Source organism: Leptidea sinapis, chromosome 13 (genome assembly GCF_905404315.1).
Source record: "Leptidea sinapis chromosome 13, ilLepSina1.1, whole genome shotgun sequence".
Lineage (NCBI taxonomy): Eukaryota > Metazoa > Arthropoda > Insecta > Lepidoptera > Pieridae > Leptidea > Leptidea sinapis.
The window spans coordinates 4,283,908-4,306,602 of NC_066277.1; the positions used below are offsets into that span (position 1 = coordinate 4,283,908).

The 22,695-nt window shown below is 35.7% G+C and overlaps 1 protein-coding gene and 1 long non-coding RNA gene across 4 annotated transcripts in view; one reads left to right on the forward strand and one right to left on the reverse strand.

Moving 5' to 3' along the window:
• LOC126967401 (uncharacterized) overlaps positions 1-22,695 on the reverse strand; it is a 557,714-nt gene that overhangs the window by 102,433 nt on the left and 432,586 nt on the right. The window lies entirely within an intron of this gene.
• Positions 19,954-22,695, forward strand: part of LOC126967372 (eukaryotic translation initiation factor 3 subunit A-like) — a 32,411-nt gene continuing 29,669 nt past the window's right edge. For all 3 annotated transcript variants that reach the window (XR_007729984.1, XM_050811810.1, XM_050811811.1), the window contains exons 1-3: positions 19,954-20,125; positions 20,327-20,555; positions 22,098-22,272. Coding sequence is in view for 2 of the 3 variants with exons in the window: in XM_050811810.1 (XP_050667767.1) it covers positions 20,077-20,125; positions 20,327-20,555; positions 22,098-22,272 (453 nt within the window). In the remaining variant the exon portion in view is untranslated. The remainder of the gene's footprint in view (positions 20,126-20,326; positions 20,556-22,097; positions 22,273-22,695) is intronic.

Genomic DNA, 22,695 nt, shown 5'->3' on the forward strand with positions numbered 1-22,695 from the left:
TGGCTTGTCTCAATTGGAAGTAGTTCCTGAATGACCTTCCAAGCCACAAACATCACTTTTTAAGGAATTCATGTTTGAAGTTTAATAAATATTAGTGTATTCCATACATGTGGTTTGGGCTACTAAGTCATGATGCCATTTAAAGAGTGACAGTAGGGCTGCCATTTTTTGTCAGTCCGTTAATATGAATCACGTGACCAGTTTTTGTGTTCTTAACTCAATTTCGACATGATTATGGTTTGGAGCGTTTTTCTGGAATTACGTCCAATTTTACTTTGTATATGTATAATATCATGGACCCATGAAGATATCATACATTACTTAAGCCAGCATCACCTGTAAAAAAAATGGACCTGTACGTTTTAAAAAATGATTTATTTTGATTACTTATAGTACTTACAATGCTGTTTTTACACTGAAAAAGTTAGATAGTAAAATAATAAATAAGTCATGTGTTAAATTTTTTTTTAACACATGAGTTATTTATTATTTTTACACATTAGTATAGGTGGCGGCATGTAAGTCTAGCGTTGACCGTGCGCAGCTATCCTTCCGCGTTTCGTTCAACTGGGGCCATCGTGGTGTGACTCAACGGTTCTACCTAATCCGATACCGACGCTTGCTTCGGCGTCATCTGCGCCTATCAATGCGTGCCGAAGTTTCTAGCATTTTGACAATATAAATTTATCGCGATAAAGCCTGTGGTCACATTAGCGGCTTCTATATTAAGCATGAATTATCGTGCAATAATCCAAGATGGCCGAAATCATTTCCAGCATTACTATGGACGATGACTTTCTGTACTTTGGCCACCAAGTGTTTTTTTTTTGGTTTACATGCTTTGGATCATATAATATAATAATAATTAGGGAGGAATTTCAATACCATTTCATCGCTCCGCCCCTTTTTTACTATTTAAACGAAATATCATACTTAGCCACCCGCACACCTCTACCGTCACGGCTGGGCGAAATACGTGCAGTCCCAATGCAATTTGGTCCAGTTCTGACAATGGCATCCATGTGAATAAATGGACGATTAGCTCAATATCACGCCTACCGATTTCGATCATCCTTTTATATTGGAAAAGATGTCCTTCTAGGGTAGTTTGATGAGATTTCGGTGCGGTTCAGACTATGGGATCCATGACAAAATAACGGAACTCTTCAATTCCTAAGAGTAATTTAACGATACTCAGCCGAACCGGATATTTGAGTCACCTACCGTAATGTAGTTGTGGACAAGTTATTGTCGTAGTCTAATATGATAATTAATGGAACTCGTCAACGACTTACAGTAAGGGTGCGATCTGTGGCAGAATCAAATTGCAAAGCGCTTACGTTCATTGCTCCATTGCAAAATTTAGCAGATCTAGTAAACAACCGACTTCAAAAAAAAGATTCCAAAACAATAGATCATTTTTATATGCACTAAAAAGTAAAATAATAGTTTTTTTTATACAAAGCTATCTAATTCTAGTTACAATTATTGTTATTTTTGGAGTCGGTGTCAGCCAAGGTAGGTTTGTAGTTATAAGTGAGATGTGCTTGTGTTGCACGCAACGACGTCACGAGTCAAGAGGCGAGAGGACACCGATGAGAAAAAATAACATGACGAGCAATTACTATGCAGGGTACTGCTTGCTAATTCTGAGTGGTAGCTCAGGATTCTTTATTGGACGCCAAAATTCTTATCTGAGAGTCATCGCAACTGCTCTCGCCACTTTAAGACATGAGATTTTAATTCTCTTTAACCCAGTTATGTCACCAACAATGGCGCCCTTCAATCCAAAAGAAACTAAAGCTTGTAAAAACGGGCCGTGGCATCATCATGCTGAAATCTCCCACTGGTGAAAAAAAGAATGATTTATGCAGAACACGACGGCGGTTTTTGAATGTCGAGCGCTCTGAAGGCGTGTTGTCGAGTATTTCATTATAATAAGAGGGAAAAATTACTAATTAATATTAATATAATGATGATGTCAACACCAGGAAAAAACATACTGGTTGTGTGTACTACTCGGTTAGCTTGAGTTAGTACCTAACGGCCGTTCCCAATATACTATCTACAGATAGAGATAAATTACAACCTTCTACTGTCAGTAATTAGCTGTCAATAATCTGAAGCTGTCCCGATATACCCGATAAGTCATTCTTATCGTCTTATATTGGGACGCGTGAATTGCAATTACCATACAAACTTTATATCGCTGGTAAGCTATACGTCGTCCCATTGACAGACAGCGTGCACGGATAAGGTGAGTTACCGTCGATAAGTTTATTGGGACAAAAAAGTCAAAGATAGTTACGATTTTTATCTCAAGTAAGAGATAGACTGAATATTGGGAACGGCCGTAAGTCCTTTGAGTTGGGCGATATATATGCTTTTACAGCATGATCACAGAAAATGTTCAAAGCAAATGGAGTACGAAATTTAAAAGAAAGATTTAAATTTTTTTTGTTAAAAAGCGGTCATGTGGTTAAAGGTTCGCACTACCCCAGATGCGGAATGGAGCGCCCGCCCTAACAACATTTAAAATAATATTTTTTTTGAACTAAATTTTATAAAAAGAAAAAAAGCCCGCTAGGTTTCTTGCCCCCGTTCTTCTCAGGTCTGAGGCATGTATTTATTCCACTGGGTGGTGGTTTTTGACTTTAAGTAAATGATTAAAAAAAATCTATTTTGAATATAAATATAAATTTGAATAAAGCTTCTCCTCATAATTACCAGGTAAGGATTGAGACTGAGAAAAGAAAGAAAGGAAGGAAAATAAATAAATTTTACCACTAAAAAAACCCCATTTGTCGTATCACTTCTTCGACAACACTTCCCATAAAGCCTCGCCTAGTATCGAAATACTGGGTCTCGAAATCTCGAGCGATTGCTAATTTCGTGGTCATCTGGAGGTCAAAGCCAAATTGGCTTCGAAGAAACTGTAACTGTAAAGTATTGCCGTGCTCTATTAATGAGGCGTCATTACCGCATTTATCAAGGGGAGTGTTCCGAAGAGCTGTTTAACCTGATTCCTGCCGCCGAATTCCACCTTCGCACGACACGCCACAAGTTAGGTTATCATCCTCACCATCTGGATGTGTGGCGGTCCTCCACAGTGCGGTATTCAAGGAGCTTTCTTCCACGTACTGCAAAGCTGTGGAATGAACTTCCTTGTGCGGTGTTTCCAGGACGATACGACATGGGTACCTTCAAAAAAAGCGCGTACACCTTCCTTAAAGGCCGGCAACGCTCCTGTGATTCCTCTGGTGTTGCAAGTGATTGTGGGCGGCGGTGATCACTTAACAACAGGTGACCCGTACGCTCGTTTGTCCTCCTATTCCATAAAAATAAAAAGGAATGAAAATAGCACACCACTATCGTTCTCAAGGAATCTTCTAGAAACAACCAAAATGTAGAACGAACTTACTTCCACAGTATTAATATTTCCATAATATATATTCTCCAGAACGTATCGTTCAAAATTATCGCGTCCATCCGACTTAAAAAGGGTCTACATTTCTGTGATTCCTCTGCTGTTTCTAGAAAGTACCCATGAACAGAATAAGGTGACATTACATAAATGAATACATGCAAATGATACTAGGACTGTTTCCCGTTTTATGCAAGGTAATTTGGAAGTAAAATACCTTTCTGCTATTACGGATTTCCGCTAAGTAACACCTGACTATAATAAATATAAGTATTTATTTTTATCGAAATATCCGATGTATTTGCTTCCGCAGCTACTGGAGACTAACTCTATATGTTGTACTAGTTGTTGCCCGCGACTTTGTTCGCATTAACAAGTTTAATTATACTTAGAAGGTATTTTCTTTGATTATCGGGAGTGTTACACATTTAAATAAAATACTTTCTAAAGGATTAAAACGAGTGTAATTGTATCTTTGCTTTTGAATTCGATTTTAGCTTAAAAGTTACATTTTTATTATTATTTTAGTTAACCCGACGTTTCAAGACCTTGCCAGATCTCGTCAGTCTCCCTGAAAATGTAATGTTAAAACAAAGTTTTGTTTAAATGTAACCATACTTATTAATTGGTGTTAGATCTGCCACATGTATAGGGTATATACAAAACAATCATATATCGCCCATCATTAAGGCAGCGTCCATTAGAAACTTTTTCGTTCGATTTCTCCTCTAATCATTCCTCCTCCGACTATATAAAAATAAAAGGATTATTTATGGAAGACGAGGATAAACGAGCTGTTGTGTGATCCGATCTATATGATAATAGCATAGAGAATAGAAAATAATAGAGATATAAATAAAGCAATCGGAAAACACTAAATCAATTTATTATTATTTCCACAAATGATCAGAGTTTCATACCTTGTACCTAAATTCTATATTTCTTATTCTAGCTAACCGGCAAGCCATCTGGGGCGAACCGTAGTTAGGTGGGAACCTCTTTTAAACCGGATGCCGGCTAGATTATGGGTACCACAATGACGCCTTTTTCTGCCGTGAAGCAGTAATGTGTTAGCATTATTTGGTTTCAGCAAGCTAACATATTATGTCTCAAGGTGACGAGCGCAGTTGTAGTGCCGCTCAGAATTTGTTTGGTTTTTCAAGAATCCTGGCAGAGCGTATCAATTACCATCAGCTGAAGTCCAGCTCGTCTCGTCCTTTATTGTCATTAAAAAAACGTCTCTGAAAGCGAAATAAGAGAAAAAGCCTAGAATAAAGGAAATGTACGGTTTATATACAGACATATACTGCTGACTATGGGAATATTGGGCTAGTAATAACTAGTGAGGGTTTTAGTGACCACTGCAGTCGACATTATCTTGCAACACCAGAGGAATCACGGAACTGACGCTGACGTCAGAATATATTAAGTATGAGTACGCATGAGTGCACGACGTATTACTACATAGATACCAGGAGAACATACATATGGTAGCGGTGATAGTAAAGGCTTTCATAGCGTTTGAGATCATGTGTCATCGTAGCAACATGTACCAGGACCTCATATGTAGTTTAGAGGTTCATGCACAATGCACAAATTACAATTATTATACAAGTGCTGACGCGTTGTTGTTGTTGTTCGTTGGTGTTCGTGGTTCTCTTTGTGCTCTGCTTCGTACCCCCTCCACTCGTGTTTACCAAGGCAAACTCCCACAGTTTACTTGGGCCTTATCGTTGTACGTGTGTTAATACGTGTTTGTGCGCGCATAAGTAGTACAAAGCTTGAGAAAAGGCATCACAACAACCATCATTTTTATAATAAAATTCTTCATAATTTTTTAAGGTCTTCTACCACGTGTGAATTGAACACATGAATGTTTTTTTATGTAAAAGGGGACAAACAGGCAAAAAAATCACTTAATTGGGAGTTGTGAAACTTGTGTCTGAAATCGAGACTATGCTTTGCAAAGTCTCTGAATGGGGCCGACATAATTAAGTCCAATTCAACCCCAAGAAGACACAAGTTCACCACTAAAAATTCTCCCTTTGTCGTATCCCCTCGATTCGAGATCACTCCTGTAACTGCCACAGCCTGTATTGGCATACTTGGCGTCGGTATATCGAGCGACGTTCAGTTCCCTGGTCACTTGGAAGAGAAGGCCAAACTGGCCTCTAAAAAGCTTGGTGTACTCAGTAAGGCGCGACAGTACTTCACTAAAAGCCACCGCCTGCAACTTTATAAGGCGCAAATTCGGCCTCACATGGAGTACTGTTCTCACCTCCCCAGTACCAGCTTTCTTTCACCGCATACAACGAAGAGCGGCTCGAATCATCAACAATCAAGTTATCTCCGATCGGCTTGATTCTTTAGCATTGCATAGAGATTTGGGTTCTCTCTGCATCTCCTACCGCATTTATCACGGGGAGTGCTCAGAGGAGCTGTTCGGGTTGATTCCAGCGCCGAATTCCACCATCGGACATTACGTGCAAAGTACCATCCGCATCACGTAGACGTCTGGCATTCCACAACCGCGCGTTTTGTTCGAAATTTCTTGCCTCGCACAGCCACTTTGTGGAATCAACTACCGGCGGCGGTCTTCCCGAACAGATATGACTTAGGGACCTACAAGAAAAAAGCATACTCCACCTTAAAGGCCGGCAACGCATTTCGTGACACACCTGTTGTTGCGGATGTCCATGGGCGATGGCCTCACCTCTCCCCATCCCGTGAGCCTCTTGCCAGTTTTTAAGTTGGGAGTATACTCTCAGCTTGACAATCCCTAAACGATATCGGTTCAACAAAACTGCAGCCGGTTATTGATTCCACAAAATGGCTGTACTATCTACAGATAGAGATAAATTATTATCTTCAACTGTCAGTAATCAGCTGTCAATAATCTGTAGCTGTCCCAATACGCCAGATAAGTCGTTCTTATCGCCTTATATTGGGACGCATGAATTGCAATTTCCATACAAACTTCTATCGCTGGTAAGCTGTACGTCGTCCCATTGACAGACAGCGTGCACGGATAAGGTGAGTTACGGTGAGGGAAAGAAAAGTCAACGATACTTACGATTTTTATCTCAAGTAAGAGATAGACTGAATATTGGGAACGGCCTTAACTCTACAACAAAGCTATGTTGGGCCGCGATTAGCATTTCTTAATGAAGCCCCATCTCGTGCACCTATTTACAATTGGTTTAACGAGTTTAAGCGTGGATCGTAGCAATCTCAATGATGTTTCGCGTGAGGGACGTCCTTAAACAGCGACTACTGAAAATAACATCAGTGTTGCGCGACGCATGATAGAGGAAGATAAGAGAGTGACATCATTGGTATGAGTCAAGTTCAAAAAATATTACACGAACATTTAGGCGTCAGGAAGCTGTATGTTCATAAGCACATTGAAGAATTTTCTAGAAACTAATTCAGACATTCATAATGTTAACACGAGGAATAAACATAAACTTGTTATGCCTACTACTCGGTTGGGTCGAGTTAGTAAGTCTTTTGTTGGGCAATGTATATGCTTCTACAATATGATACCAGAAAATGTACAAAACAAATGTGTTACGAAATTTAAAAGAATTGTTATAAAACTTTGTGTGGGAAAGGTTACTATAGCATAATTATACGATTTTCTTAATGACACCACGGACTGGGAATAAAGTGAACACCCTCAGGCTCTTTAATTATAAATGTTTATTGTACGATATCACATTGTAATCCATATTTTATATTAAAAAAAAGCCCGCTGAGTTTCTTGCGCACATTCTTCTCAGGTCTGAGGCAGTCTCTTTTGAATGGGTGTTAGTTTTTCACGTTCAATAAGTGATTTTAAAGCCTATTTTGAATAAAAATATTTGAATTTGAATTTGTCCAGATGGATTCCCCATACTTTAACCGAATTTTAAAACATCCATATTATGTTGAGGATAATAATTTATTTAAGTTTGTAGCGATTAATTTGCGGCAGAAACCAGTTTGGAAAAGTCCTGTTGAGGGTTCACTAGTCAATCTTATGAATTACCAGCTCATATGAAACCATCATAACCTGGTCAGTTATACATAAGATGTAAGTATTTAGTCATGGTATATCTCTTTACGGATTGGAATATTAAGAAGGACGAATTTATTACGAATATAATATCTACAGGTTTTTTAATTTATTTATTTTTATTATTATATTTAAATTACTCATTAAAATATCAGAAATATGAAAAATGAATGAATTAATCATTACTTTTTATGTTGTGATTTTGGCGTATTTTACGTTCGAAAATATTGCTTAAGAGTGATTTGCAACTTACAAAAAGTGTTTAATTGCAATACCCAAATAACTATATTTATTTATTATATTGGATACCTCACTATGCATATCATTTTACATAATTATTTTTATTTCCATAACAACAGGGAGCATATTTTACGAAATAATTCTTGATGTTATGACATATTATTGGCAAATTCATTAAAAACAGTAAGTATTTTATTTATTACTAGCTGACCCGACAGACGTTGTTCTGAATATACTAAATAAAATACTGTTTTTTTAAGAATTGATACGTCACTATCACAATGGATAACCGAAGTAAATAAAAGTTCTCTTACGTAGCGGTAATCGTCATTCACAAAGATAGAAGGATGCACTTTTTGTCTAAAGTATCGATCGACATAAAAGATGGATTCTAATGGTCCATAAATTTAATTTGTGACAAAACTCAACGTTTATCAATGTACATAAAAATAATCTGATAGATAGTTAACAACCGTAGTTAATCTACCAACTATTAGCTAAAATTAAGTTTATTTTTAACCTCCCGAGGGATGGAAAGATATATTATAGATTCTAATTAGTTATTTATTTTAAACTATTCTTTCAATTTGATTTCTGAACGACGGGGGACACATCAAAGGAAGAACAAATTTTTTGTTAATATTAATTTTTTTCTGAGAATTTTCATATTTATTCTGGACTTCCACAAGTAATTCAAGACCAAAATTAGCCAAATCGGTCTAGCCGTTCTCGAGTTTTAGCGTGACTAACGAACAGCAATTCATAGTTATATATAATGGACATATTTTCTATGAGAGAATTTAGTGACGCACGGTTTGACAGTTCCGCTGTGAAACAATTTCATTATAACAGGGAGCATTAATCGGAATAATTCTTGATGTTTTGAAATATTACTGGCAAATTCCTATAAAACAGTATTTTTTTATATTATCTACAGAACAATGTCTGTCGGGTCAGCTAGTATTGACATATACTTTAGGATTAAATAAAAATATAAATCTATGCAGCAAATCGATAATTTAAATATATTATACAATTTATCTCTAACTTATGTTTGCACTTCGGACTGTGTGTTTTCATTAGTGGATTTTATTTATATTTTGCAAAACAAAATTGTAATATTACCAAAGAATATGAATAATATGTAATAATAATACATATTATATACTAGCTGACCCGGCAAACGTTGTTTTGCCATATAATTCATTTTTAGTGTTCGATGGTTTTTCTTCGACGTATTTTACAAATACAACTAAGTACTATGAAAAAGTATTTTAGAGGGTTATTATATAGTATACTAGCTGCCCCGACAGACGTTGTTCTGTAGATAATATAAAAAAATACTGTTTTATAGGAATTTGCCAGTAATCTTTCAAAACATCAAGAATTATTCCGATTAATGCTCCCTGTTATAATGAAATTGTTTCACAGCGGAACTGTCAAACCGTGCGTCAATAATTTCTCTCATAGAAAATATGTCCATACAAAACAATTATTGAAAATAAAAATAATTATGGCTCCCAGATCGACATAAAAACTATCCTATCTCTCAAGTTGGACCAAACTGCACTCCATGAAGTAATCCCCATTAAAATCCGATCATTAGTTTAGGAGACCATCGCGGACATACAACGTGTCACGTAATTTATATATATTAAGATATATGACACTCACAAAAATTTGAATTTCTATTTGTAACAGAATTTGCAATATCGGCTTAGTAGATCCAGAGAGGCCGGCAACGCTCTTGTGATTCCTCTGGTGTTGCAAGAGAATGTGGGGGGCGGTGTGAATGTGATCACTTAACAGCAGGCTACGTACGCTCTTTAGTCCTACTTTTCCATAAAAAAAGATTACCCTGTAGAAAATTGTGATAATGATTTTAAATGAATAAAAGTATTTTCTTTTTAGTAACTTTTTCAATGATTTTATATTATTCTGCGATTCGGGACGGAGGCAGATCCAACAAATTAAACGTTATGAAAATCAGTCCAGCCGCTGTTCCGAGAAATCGGTCCGAAATGAATCGCTCATTTTTTCAAGAAAAATGGCGGGGTTTCGAATAACCTACTTGTTTTTTACGGCGCGCCACGTTCTGGTAGTGTGGAACGCGCGTAAACGAAAATGTTCTTTTTTTGAAATTAATACAGATAACACGCATCGAGCAATAAGAATGTGGCTGTTTGTTGAAAATCTTTGTGCATGAAGGGACCGAAAAAAAATCCAAGGAGTGTTGTTATGAAATTCAGTACAACATTACAAAACTCGTTTTGATAATGAAATGGTTATTACGACATTGGGTGTTTTAATGTTATTAATAAGCTAACTGTTTCAGAATCTTTAATAGGGGATTTAAAGCATGGGTGTAGATAAAATCTATTACTACTATACAAGTGTGAGTCGCAAAAACTATCAAACATTATATAGTACTACTTTTTAAATACTTTTGCAATTTTTGTGCTGGCGTTTTTACAATCCACTTTTTTGGTCATTCTGGATCCGAACATCTCTATTATAATCGAAAATCATATTATCAGCGTTCAGAATTCTGAGCGGCACTACATTGTAATGGGAGGGCGTTACAACTACCATCACTGAACGTCCTGCTCGTCTCGTCCCTTATCTTATATCTTTAAACGAGCAATTCTTGTATATATATATAAAATCTGAATCTCGGAAACGGCTCCAACGATTTTCATAAAATTAAGTATACAGGGGATTTCGGGGGTGATAAATCGATCTAGCTAGGTTTCAATTTAAAAAAAATTGTTTTATCTATGTCTGAATGAGAAACAGCTACAATAACATTAGAATACAAAGGTAAATTTCGCCACTATATACAAGACTATTGTGTTCGAATCCAGATGTCCTATTAGTTTTTTTTTTGTTCAAGTTTTGTACATTCTTAAAAATCCAAGCAAGGCTCGGTCGTCCGGATATTTGTTATAAAAAAAAATCTTTTGAGTTGTCCGTTTACGAGTGGAATGTATATCAAGCAAAGGGTTGTTTGTGGGTTCGATCTCCCCTGGGGACGTCGCAAACTGACACTGTTGAGTGCGAATAGCACGTTTCTTTTTCTGAATATACTGAATACTTTATGAAATGTGTTCTCAACAACTCGAAGTTAAAATAAAAAAATATCGGTTATTGTCTATACATTTAAAAAAATCGTAATAAATCCTATAACTGACCATGGTATATTTTTTTTAAGAATACTGTGCTGTGTGTTCAATAAACAAAACCGAATCCGAAAAGTATTTTATAGTTTTATGTCTGTTTGTTTGTTTGTTGTTATGTCTCTATACAGAATACAGTATGTCCTGGCCAAAGGCAAAAACTACTAAATAGAATTAGGTAATTGAAACTTCTATGAATACTATTAAAAAAAAATTAACATAAAAACACCTATACACATAACACTATTCAAAATAGATATAATATGCATTAAAAAGTATAAATATAATTGCGTATTTTTATACAAAATTAATTAATCAATTCTAGATTATTGTTATATTTGGAATCGAAATAAAAAAAAGATATCAAAATCGGTTCACCCAGTCGAAAGTTCTGAGGTAACAAACATAAAAAAACATACCGATGAATTGAGAACCTCCTCCTTTTTTGAAGTCGGTTAAAAAGTGGTCGGGTCAACATAATTATATGCTACATAAGATATTATTTCACTAGATCAGGGGTGCTCCAAGGGTCGGGCGTTCAAGATCGGTCGAGTGCTTTTTGAGTCGATCTTGAGAAAAAAAATCCGATATAGAACTATTCACAGATTTTGTTTTAGGTAACTGAAATCGGTAATTAGGTACCATCTTATAAAAAGTATGCAGTGTCATGCAGATTCAACATCCGAAGTCACTCTTTAGTTAAGTTTAGAACTTTACACACTAGAACGCGTTTGTTTTATAAGAACCAATAATCTCGCAATTTTGAATACATAATTATTATGAGTTTTTTCATTGACTTACCTTGACTAAAAATTATTTTGCGCAAAACTAATATCTATGTCATCGTGACACTCTACCTACGGCCGTTCCCAATATTCAGTCTATCTCTTACTTGAGATAAATAGACTTTTGTGTTCCAATAAACTTATCGACGCTAACTCACCTTACACCTTATCCCTACACGCTGTCTGTCAATGGGACGACGTATAGCTTACCAGCGATAGAAGTTTGTATGGAAATTGCAATTCACGCGTCCCAATATAAGGCGATAAGAATGACTCATCGGGACAGCTTTAGATTATTGACAGCTAATTACTGACAGTAGAAGAATTTATCTGTATCTGTAGATAGTATATTGGGAACCGCCGTTAGACGACAATCAAGCCTGAGCACTGCACTAGATGCAGGAATAATATTATTGCAGCTTTTGAACTTCCACGCGGAAGTAGCCGGGGCCTAGCTAGTTCTACAATAGTCTATTATCTATCTTTAACAAGTGAGCCATGATACCTTAATAGCTAAAATAAAGTAATATTCATAAAGTGAGGTCGAAATATGGAAACCACACGTAATATATTTGATAAATCGGTCCAGCCGTTAGGAGGAGTTCACTTACATACACATGACCAGGAGAATTATATTATATTGACGGCATTGAGAATCTAAACCAGTCTCAAATTCACTGGAACACACAAAATAATCATCAAAATCTGTCCAGCCCTTTAGGAGAAGTAACATTGTGAATCAAACCATTCTCGAATCCACCTCAAGTCACACACCAATCTCAAATTCACTTGAACACACAAAATAATCATCAAAATCTGTCCAGCCGTTTAGGAGGTAGTTCAATTGTGAATCTAAACCATTCTCAAATCCACCTAAAGTCACACACCAATCTCAAATTCACTGGAACACACAAAAAAAATCATCAAAATCGGTCCAGCCGTTTAGGAGGTAGTTCAATTGTGAATCTAAACCATTCTCGAATCCACCTGAAGACACACAGAAAGTTTAATTAAAATTGGTCCAGCTGTTTAGGAGGGGTTCAGTTACATCATACGCACAAAAGAAATATATATATACTAGCTGACCTGACAGACGTTGTTCTGAACATAGTAAATAGAATACTGTTTTAATGAATTTTTCAATAATGTAATTTAATTAATATTTCATAACATCAAGAATTATTTCGTAAAATATGCTCCCTGTTGTTAAAATGCAATTTTTTCACAGCAGAACTGTCAAACCGTACGTCAATAAATTCTCTCATAGAAAATATGTCCATACAAAACAAATATTGGAAATTAAAATAATTATGGGTCCCAAATCGAAATAAAAAGTATCCTATCTCTCAAGTTGGACCTAACTGCACTCCATGAAGTAATCCCCATTAAAATCCGATCATTAGTTTAGGAGACCATCGCGGACAAACAACGTGACACGTAATCTATATATATTATGATTAAGATTTTATTTTGTTAATTGTAAACAAATACCTATGAATAGCATAATATTACGTTTCAATATTAAGTAATATTAACCACAAAAGTTATCGACCTACGCAAGGTCTCGAGTAATTGCGAGGTCTGAAAAGACTACCGCTATCCTTTCCACGTATGACGTCATCAACCTGATTGTATTGTTTTTATCTCACTACCGGTATATTAATTATTTTATTCTTTTTTCTTATTTACATTTATGAATCAACGGCGCAAAGCTGCCAGTTTTTTCTGTAACCATCTCAGCATTTCGATATTAGACTTTTACCAGAGGCTCCTTTGCATAGGATGCCGGCAGATTATGGATACTATAACAACGCCTATTTCTGCCGTGAAGCAATAATGTGTTATAGTCCTTATGTAGCTAGTGGGCAAATGAGACTTAACATCTTATGTCTCAAGGTGATGAGCGTAATTGTAGTGCAGCTTAGAATTTTTGGGTTTGAGAGTGGCACTGCATGGTTATATCAGGGCGTATCAATTACCATCAGCTGAATTTCCTGCACTCCATAAAAAAGACGAGTTCGCTTTAATCATACATTATACCTACGTGAGAATAAGCTGTTCAATACCGAATAGAGTCTTAGTAATGAACTGATAAAATACCTAGGAGTTATACTGAACAAAAAGCTACTCTGGAACAACCATATTGAACACAAGTTGGTTATAGAAAGTAGATTTCACCTTTTCTAAGTTTTAGTTCTTTGGACACGTCACCCGGCGCGAGAGTGAGTCCATTGAGCACCTTGTCGTGCAGGGCAAAGTGGAGGGCACCAGAGTGCGAGGAAGGTCGCCCGTGCGATGGACCGACCAAATTAAGTCTACTGTGGGCGGTCCATTGAACGAGTGTATCAGACTATCGATCAGCATGAAAAAGTGGCAATACTCGTGGGGCGAATCATTTCTGCCCTAAAAGATGTCAGTCACTTCGTGATGACCACCGCTCTGCCAAGAGTGTAATTGAGAAGAAGAAAAATCACCTTTTCAAAGTCAAATAAACTTTATTCAATTAGGCACAAACTAAGTGCTTTGGGATCGTCACTACCGAAAAATATATAAATATTTCTTTTAAATTAATGAATCTACTATATGTTCAGAAGACGTTGAGCTCGTGAAAAGAACATAGAAGATACTCAACGGCCACTCTTTTCAATCAAACCGAGTATTTTACAATGGCTGTAATATACACCCGACCTGACTTGAGCATGACGAACCATTTTATGTTTTGGCAGCGTAGAAGCCTCATGATTAGGCCTGGGGTCTCGCTCCAAAGATGGTGGGCAGAGGGCTTTATACAACAGTCATAATCATATCCTACAGAGTGAGCTTGGTGGCCCAGGTCCACGATTACAACGGCTTACTTGCACAGCCATTATAGAAGCATGTAAACTCCACCAGTAGCAGCCGCCCTAGTAACCATCCAACTCTTCGCCTAAAATACTTGGTGTGTGGAAATACGAGGACAGCTCTACCTTCGATCTGTGACTTCCTAACCGCAATACTTGGACTCTCGCCTCAAATCACAAGGCGACTGATCAAGTTCGACGGACACGATATCCGTATTCTTTTTCACAATTGGAGTAAGGAACAGCCCTTATTGCAGAGTATGTCTGTTTGAAGGTTATCATCGATAATTCTTGTAAGCCTGGAACGTACAGTGGTGGCCAATCACCAGGCAAAATCCTTGAAAGGACGAGATCGCTCCATGAAGTCTGCGAACATCCCAGGAATGTTCTGAACTTCTGTAAGAAGCTGGGCTGGTTGGAGTAACTGGTCAACAGTGCACGCAAAATGGACCTAATTAAAGATTCATATTGCGGATACAAGAGAAACTGTACCCTGCTAACCTAAAATAATAAATTATGTAGTTGACTGATAACAGCTGCATTTTTGTATAAACATATATAGGAACTGTTGTACCTAGGACAGTTTTTGAGATACCTATTTTTATTTTTATTTGACGAACTGTCGGTACTCAAACGATTTTCGCATATTTTCAAAAGGTCAGTTAGTTGCGTATTCTCCACGAAAATATCAAAAATAATGTATAATTCATACTTACAAGTGTTTTAATAATTAAAACGAAAGAAGGAATTTATGGCTTAGGTACAACATACCCTATGTACTTAGGCCAATAATATGGTGTACCTTGGAAATGGGGGTAATTTATAGAAAATATAACTATTCTTAACTAAAACCGTTTTATTCGTTTAAATAAAATATTTAAACAAAAAATAACCTATAAATTCTGAACAAAATCTCAATGATATTCATAGTTTCTTTTTCCTAATGAGACAAAGCTTTTATATTTTACTAGGAATATTATATTAGGTGAATGTGAAATAATTTAAAAAAAATTACCTGTCCAAAGTACAACATCTAAATTTACCTTGGACACTGACCAAGGTACAACACCAAAGGAATCACAGGAGAGTTTCCGCACTTTTAAAAAGGTGTACGGGCTTTTTTTTAAAGATATCCATGTCAAGGAAGAAAGTTCTTTGAAAACGGCACTGGAAAGGAACGCCAGACATCCTGATGTTGGAGATGATATCTTAATTTATGGCCAGTCGTGCGAAAGTGAAATTTGGCTCAGGAATCAGGTCAAGCAGCTCTTCGAAAAACTTCCAGCAACGCCATGTGATCTAGCCTTTCAAAAAGCACTGGATGCGGACAATCGGATCGAGCTGATCCTGAGGTGCGTCAGACCAGAGATGACAGCAATACAGGGACTATGTGGTGTTCCTGCGCTTTTGGAGAGCGCTTGAATGTAGGTCGTAGGACGACAGCATGATTCTTCCATATCAATAAACCGTTGTACTCACAACTCACAAAACAGTTGTTTCGTAAGTTTATTTGTACAAAAAAATATTTTTTAAAAGTTCATCTAATTTATGATTTGTTAAAATTATTATTACATTCGAATAACACAAAAATATTTGTATCCTAGCCTTGTGTAGTTATTTGGTAAATGGTAATGGTTGTTAAAAAAGTGTAAAAAAGTATACCATTAAAGACTTATTTTTGGAATGACTCAAAATAACGAATATTTTGAGTCATTCCAGAGGTCAATGTACGTTCTCTGTACAGTACCTACTGTTTACACTTTACATTTATTTAAGTATTTATTTTGTTTGAAGATTTCAGTTTCAATTTAAAGTTTTTAATTTAATAATTAAATTTGCGACTGTGGACTAGTATTCTTTATATTTTTATTTATTTCATAGATATACAATCCATACTGTAGATGCTAGCACTTTGAAGGTGTCTTTAAAAAAAAATATTCAATAATCTGTAGACCTTGCTCCCCCGACCTCATTCATTTCATTAATAAAAATACTTCGTGTACATTAATGTTGGTAATAATGCTACTTTAGTTCCAGGGGGATAGACTCGTTTTAGTTTTCCATAAAAGTTTTAACAACATAATATCCTCACGAACGAAATCATAAGTCACAGAATTTAGTCAGTGTATTAAGGTAACCATAAAAAATGAATAAATTCTACGAGACTAACCAATGGTGAGTAGTAAGCTATAAATAAACAAGAATATTAAAATAGGGGAGAGCGCAGTGGATGTTGGTGTTATTAAAAAACCTTATACCGTATACCTAAATGATACAGTCTTGAGTATTAAGCTTGATGTTATTATTACTTTCGAGCAATGTTATTATAGTATTAAAAGAGGTAGATACGTCACTAGCGCGCCGAAAATCAATCGCGTAAATGGAGTCAATTGGTTCCTTTGGTCGTAGTCGCTCTCTCGATACGAAAACGGTACTGGGTACACACGCGTTTGTTGTTGACAGAATTGCTTACAATTTGACATAGTTACAACATTAAAATGACGTCTTGTGTTATGGGAAGATGCATTAATTACGAAAGTTAAAAAAATCATAGAAATGCATATCACAGTTAAGAATTCATGTATTATAACATTTTTTTTGATTTCATTATTTATCTAACAAAATAAATATGTCGCCATGATAACGCCGATCGCCGCCAAGCCGATCATATATTAATGTACAGAAATGACGGTGTACTGTAAAAAATCATATCTGATTTATCTCTTTTTCGCTTGCGATAATTGCATTTACTATCCTTCTTTGACGTGTAATCGTAATGTAGTGTGCTATTGCAATGTTAAATTATTCATGTGTGCGTTAGTGTATCATTTTCAAGCACCGAATGTTGTCTACGTAACCTATTTATACTTTTAAATATCATTGCTTTCGAGGGGGCATATGATAGCGGCGGCTTTTATGTGAACATTGAATCGGATTTGTACACACTTTCCGAAGGTTACCTTTTTCGGCGGACCTCTAAATCATTTTCCTCAATAAAAGTAGCCGAATTGTTAATGTGTAGTAGGTATTAATTTTTAATTGTATGAAAATTAACAAAATTTTGCTAAGCTCACTGTCAAAATCTGTGATGCTAAGTGAGTGCTAAGTTGAAACAAATATTTGAAGTCTTGGGTGCCAATGTTCTGATTCGAGCCGAGCGCTCAAAGCCACAGAGTTTGAGATTGAAAGTGAATCATAAAAGTAACTTCATAGGACAGAATAACAATAGATACCTACTTAGTCTGGCCATAAATACTGTTACAATTAAAATATAAAATAACATAAGTATCAAAAACTAATAAAATAACAAAATATTACATTTGAATTTTTAATCTGTCATTTTTATAGTTCATTGAGTTTTCTCATTTTGGCGCCAATACATTGTACAATATTTTGCGATATTAAAATGGAGTGGGTTGGTAAAGAGAACCGAATCGCTGTGATTGCATTACACAAAAAAAGTTCATACGAAAAAGATGGTCAAAGCAGTAAGGGAAATAATTCGAAGAAATCCTGTCCGAAATCAAAAGATTTTATCTCGGGAGATGAAGATAGCACCTAGAACCATGTATTTTAAAAGATGACTTAGGGCTTGCAGCCTATACTCTTATAGGCTGCAAGTTTAAGCGTACTGGTCATCACTTAACTGATAATTTAAAAAAGAATAGGGTGGTAAAATCGAAACAACTACTGAAGCAGTACGCACAGAAAAAGTTTGTTTACAGATTATATTTTTTTTTCGTTTTTCATTATCATTTTCATTTTAACAAACAAAATGACCGTATTTATTCTCAAAGCTCTAAGGAAGCCTCCCAATTAGTCGACAAAGTGCAACATAGGCATTATCTGACTTTAGTGATGGTTTATAGCTAGTATGGTAGTATTAGCTTTGAAGGAGTGACGGCGCCATACTTTTGTGAAAAAGGTATCAAACCATCGGCAGGTGTTTCAAGATACCATTCTTGAGAAGGTAGTGAAGCCCCTTAACAACACCATATTCAATAAACGAGAATGGTCTTTCCAGCAAGACTCGGCGCTGGGTTATAAAGCTTGGTCTACATAGTCTTGGTTGAAAATGAACGTTTCGGATTTCATCAGAGCTGAAGGCTGGCCGTCGTCTAGTCCCGATCTCAATCCGCTGGATTATGATTTATGGTCAGTTTTAGGGAGCACGGCTTGCTCTAAACGCCATGATAATTTGGAATCCCTAAAACAATCCGTACGATTGGCAGTGAAGCATGTTCTCATGAAAAGAGTGCATGCTTCTATTGATAACTGGCCTCAACTGGACTGTATTACAGCCAGTGGAGACCACTTTGAATAAGCTTTTTATATTGTAAATTGTTTTATATTTATGTATGAAAATAAGACACTGTAAACGTAATACATGTTAAGTATTTGCAATAGAATTTTTTTCTTTGTTTCAGTATTTATGGTAAGACTAATAGTCTGCTAACTTAAAGCATTGCTAATTCTCACTCTGTCTTCTTCTATTGGCCTAAGTCAGAATGAGAAAAAACACTTCTTAGCGGCTGTTTTAAATTAGCGGACCATTATGAATAAGGGGGTAAGTATATAAAAGGAGAATAAAAGTAGATGACAACTCTGACGGAACTATTTATTTTTGAGTTTAAGTGAAAATAATCTCTTTAAAGGGTGTTGTAAAGCAGTTAATCTCAAACACTCATCTTTACCTTCATTCGCTATTCACTTACATACATGCATACATACATACATAAAATCACGCCTCTTTCCCGTAGGGGTAGGCAGAGACCACTTATTTCCACTTGCTACGATCCTTACATACGTGTTTCGCTTCATCCACTTTCATTATTCCTTTCATACATGCTCTCTGGTTTAGGGTACTCTTGTCCTGGCCTTTTTTCAAGACGTCCCTGATTTGATCTTGAAACGTCCGCCTAGGTCTACCCCTTCCAACACTTTCATTCACACTGGCCTTATACACTTTCTTCGTCAATCGTTCTTCATTCATTCTCTCGACATGCCCAAACCATCTCAGCGTACCTTTCTCAATTTTTGTCACAACATCTTCTTTCAGACCACAACGTTTCCTTATCTCACTATTTCTTATCCTGTCACTCAGTTTAACTCCTATCATACTTCTCAACTGCATTTATTCCGCTTTCATGTTTCTTCTGCCATACCCAACTTTCACTTCCGTACATGAGTGTTGGAACCATCACCCCCTCATGCACAGCCAAACGAGCCTTATTAGACACCTTCTGCCTGTTCACAAAGGAGTGCAAAGCTCCATTCACCATGTTTCCTGCATTCACTCTTCTTTCAATATCACTCTCATACTTTGTATTCACTTCGACTTTAAAAATTCGCCAAATAAGCTTAAAGCACATGTCTTCAAGACAAAAATTAAAAAAAAAAGATATAAGTTGTTGCCACTTGTCCCGGTCCGCCATTTTGAACTGTTGTTAAGTGACAGCCCGGTGATTATAGGAGATATTTGGAATTATCTCCTTTAATTTAATATTTACAGTTTTAGAACCGTGTTGATGAAGTGATTATTGCGTCTTACACAATGGCACGCTACGGTCAAAGGCCGGAAAATGCTCTCAAACGAGCAAATGGTGAGTACAAAAAATTCACCTCTACCACGTTGCACGACTGATAAAATTGTTTCGTAATCTTAGATGTTTAACGGCACTTATTCAATATCCCAATGATATGACGGCTTTAATCTGATTGAAAAATTTATGTACGCTTTTCAAAATTGTAAAGGCTGTCGAATTAAAACAATTATTTCATAACCTAACCATTTCTAATTTCAGAGTTTATGGACTTGAATAAGCCTGCTCGGGCTTTAGACACCTTACAAGAGGTTTTCAGGAATAAAAAATGGGCTTATAACTGGTCGGAATCAGTGCTTGAACCGATTATGTTCAAGTACTTGGAGCTGTGTGTTGATCTTAGAAAGTCACATATAGCCAAAGAAGGCCTATTTCAGTATCGAAACATGTTTCAGTCTGTAAATGTAGGATCGCTGGAGCAAGTTATAAGGTTTGTATCTTTATTTACTAACAATTTGTATTGTTAGTATAAAAGTTGTAGCAGTATTGTTATAACTACCTTTAAACACCTGTACCTTGTCAATGCATATATGGTTTTATAATATAACTATCTAGTAATGTTTTTATTTTTATTACTAATAATGAATATTACACACAAAAGCTACTAGTAAAAAATTTGGGAGAAAATATTTTTTCTCCATTTGCATACTGTGATCAGCTTAACAAACCATTAACTGATGAGTTCAGTAACTGTCCCTAAAACGAGAAAGCCATTCTTATTTTTCTGTAGAAACTCTTGTATGTGATTTGTTTTGTACCTATTCCACTATGTACCTGAATGTTTCCTAAGTCGACTTATGCGAGCTGAGAGCTATATGATTTTCAAATATCAATAGTTTGTTTTGGGTGTGAAAAAATAATTGAGCTGTATTGAATAAAAATAATGTATTTCCTTTTCTTGTGTTTTAATTCTAATTCATTGGAAAATTTTATAATTCAGTTTGATGGAGCTTATGTTATTATAAAATGTTATGTTATAAATTAATAAGATATCTTTTGATAGGATTTTTTTACTTTTTTGTTACCTACTTGTTTGCTTTGTGAGTAAATTACTTACTTTTTACTTATATGATAATTTAAGTAAGTACTGAAAAAACTGGTAAATTCATTAATACATTTACTGCCAACAAAATGAATAAAAATAATAGCTGGGAACTTACTTAAGGCAAATACTTTTTAAGGCGAATTTTGATTACAATTTTTGGTACATATGAATGTTTGGAAATATGGATAAATGTATACTTGTTTTCGTAAGTCGACTATATTGCCAGAGCTTCCACAAAAAGCAACATTAACTAGCCTCAAACGCGGGCAATTTACTGACTACTACAAAATGAACGGGACGCTCACTTGGATCCGAGTGGGAGGTGCTGCTACTATAGCCCCGTCTTATTTGGATCCGAGTGGTGAGCAAGGAATGTGATAACACTTGTTAAATGCATACTCTAAGATTGGTGGTCTACTTTTTAATGTGACATTACATATTTGTGGTGCCCATTCCAAAGAAACCACTATAAGAAGAATAGATTCTTAAACCATATGTGGATCACATATATCAAAAATGTCTTAAAAAAGCATTTTTTTAAATCACAAATCTCAAAAATTTCTGCAACAACATGATCATGTTGTAGGTAGTCTCCATAATATGGCAAAAAGTCATTGAATAAATTGGCACTTACAATATACTATCATTAAATGATTAAATGTATATATACTTAATAAAAAAGATTTGAGATTTCATATGAAATGTATAATATATTTTTATTTTTAATATATAGATTTTTTACTATTCTATTTAGCAGTTTATGAAATCTTGTTGATGTTATTGCAAGTTTATGTAATGAATCTTTGAACACATTCTAAAGATAGCTGGAATTGCCTTTCCTGCAGCACATATTGACTAAAGTTAATGTATCTGCAGCCTTACCCCATATAACTATTCATAACATCTAACATTCAAATTTCTTGATAGAGGCTATTTGAGAATGGCTGAAGAGAGAACGGAGTCTGCGCGAGAGCAGTCCACACAGGCAGTCATTGACACTGATGACTTGGACAACCTGGCAACACCAGAAAGTATCCTGCTTAGTGCTGTGTCCGGTGAAGATGCACAGGATCGTTCAGATAGGACCATACTAACACCATGGGTTTGTTATATTTATTTAAAGCTTTTCATTTATTTACATGTTTACTTTTATTGTCTGCATATAAAATATAAATGTAAGTTACACTTACATGTTACAATTTACTTTTATTTTCAAATTGCAAGTGCATCCAATTGTAGAATGGAGTCAAGTGGATAAACATAAGAATGAAAGGAGTATTAATTAATTTGAACTTTATTATTTACAAGGAAGATGCAAATATTCCTCTGAAATAAATCCCATTTTGAGCTTATATAGTTACAAAGTGGTAGGCCTCAGAGGTAAATTATACATAATGTAGGATTGACGCGACTGGCAAAACGAAAAAGTTTTATCAGTGTTAATAAATTCCTGCACATTACAAATTTATTTGATAATATTAATTACTGTTGTTTTTGCCTCAAAAATATTCAGCCTTCGAATTTT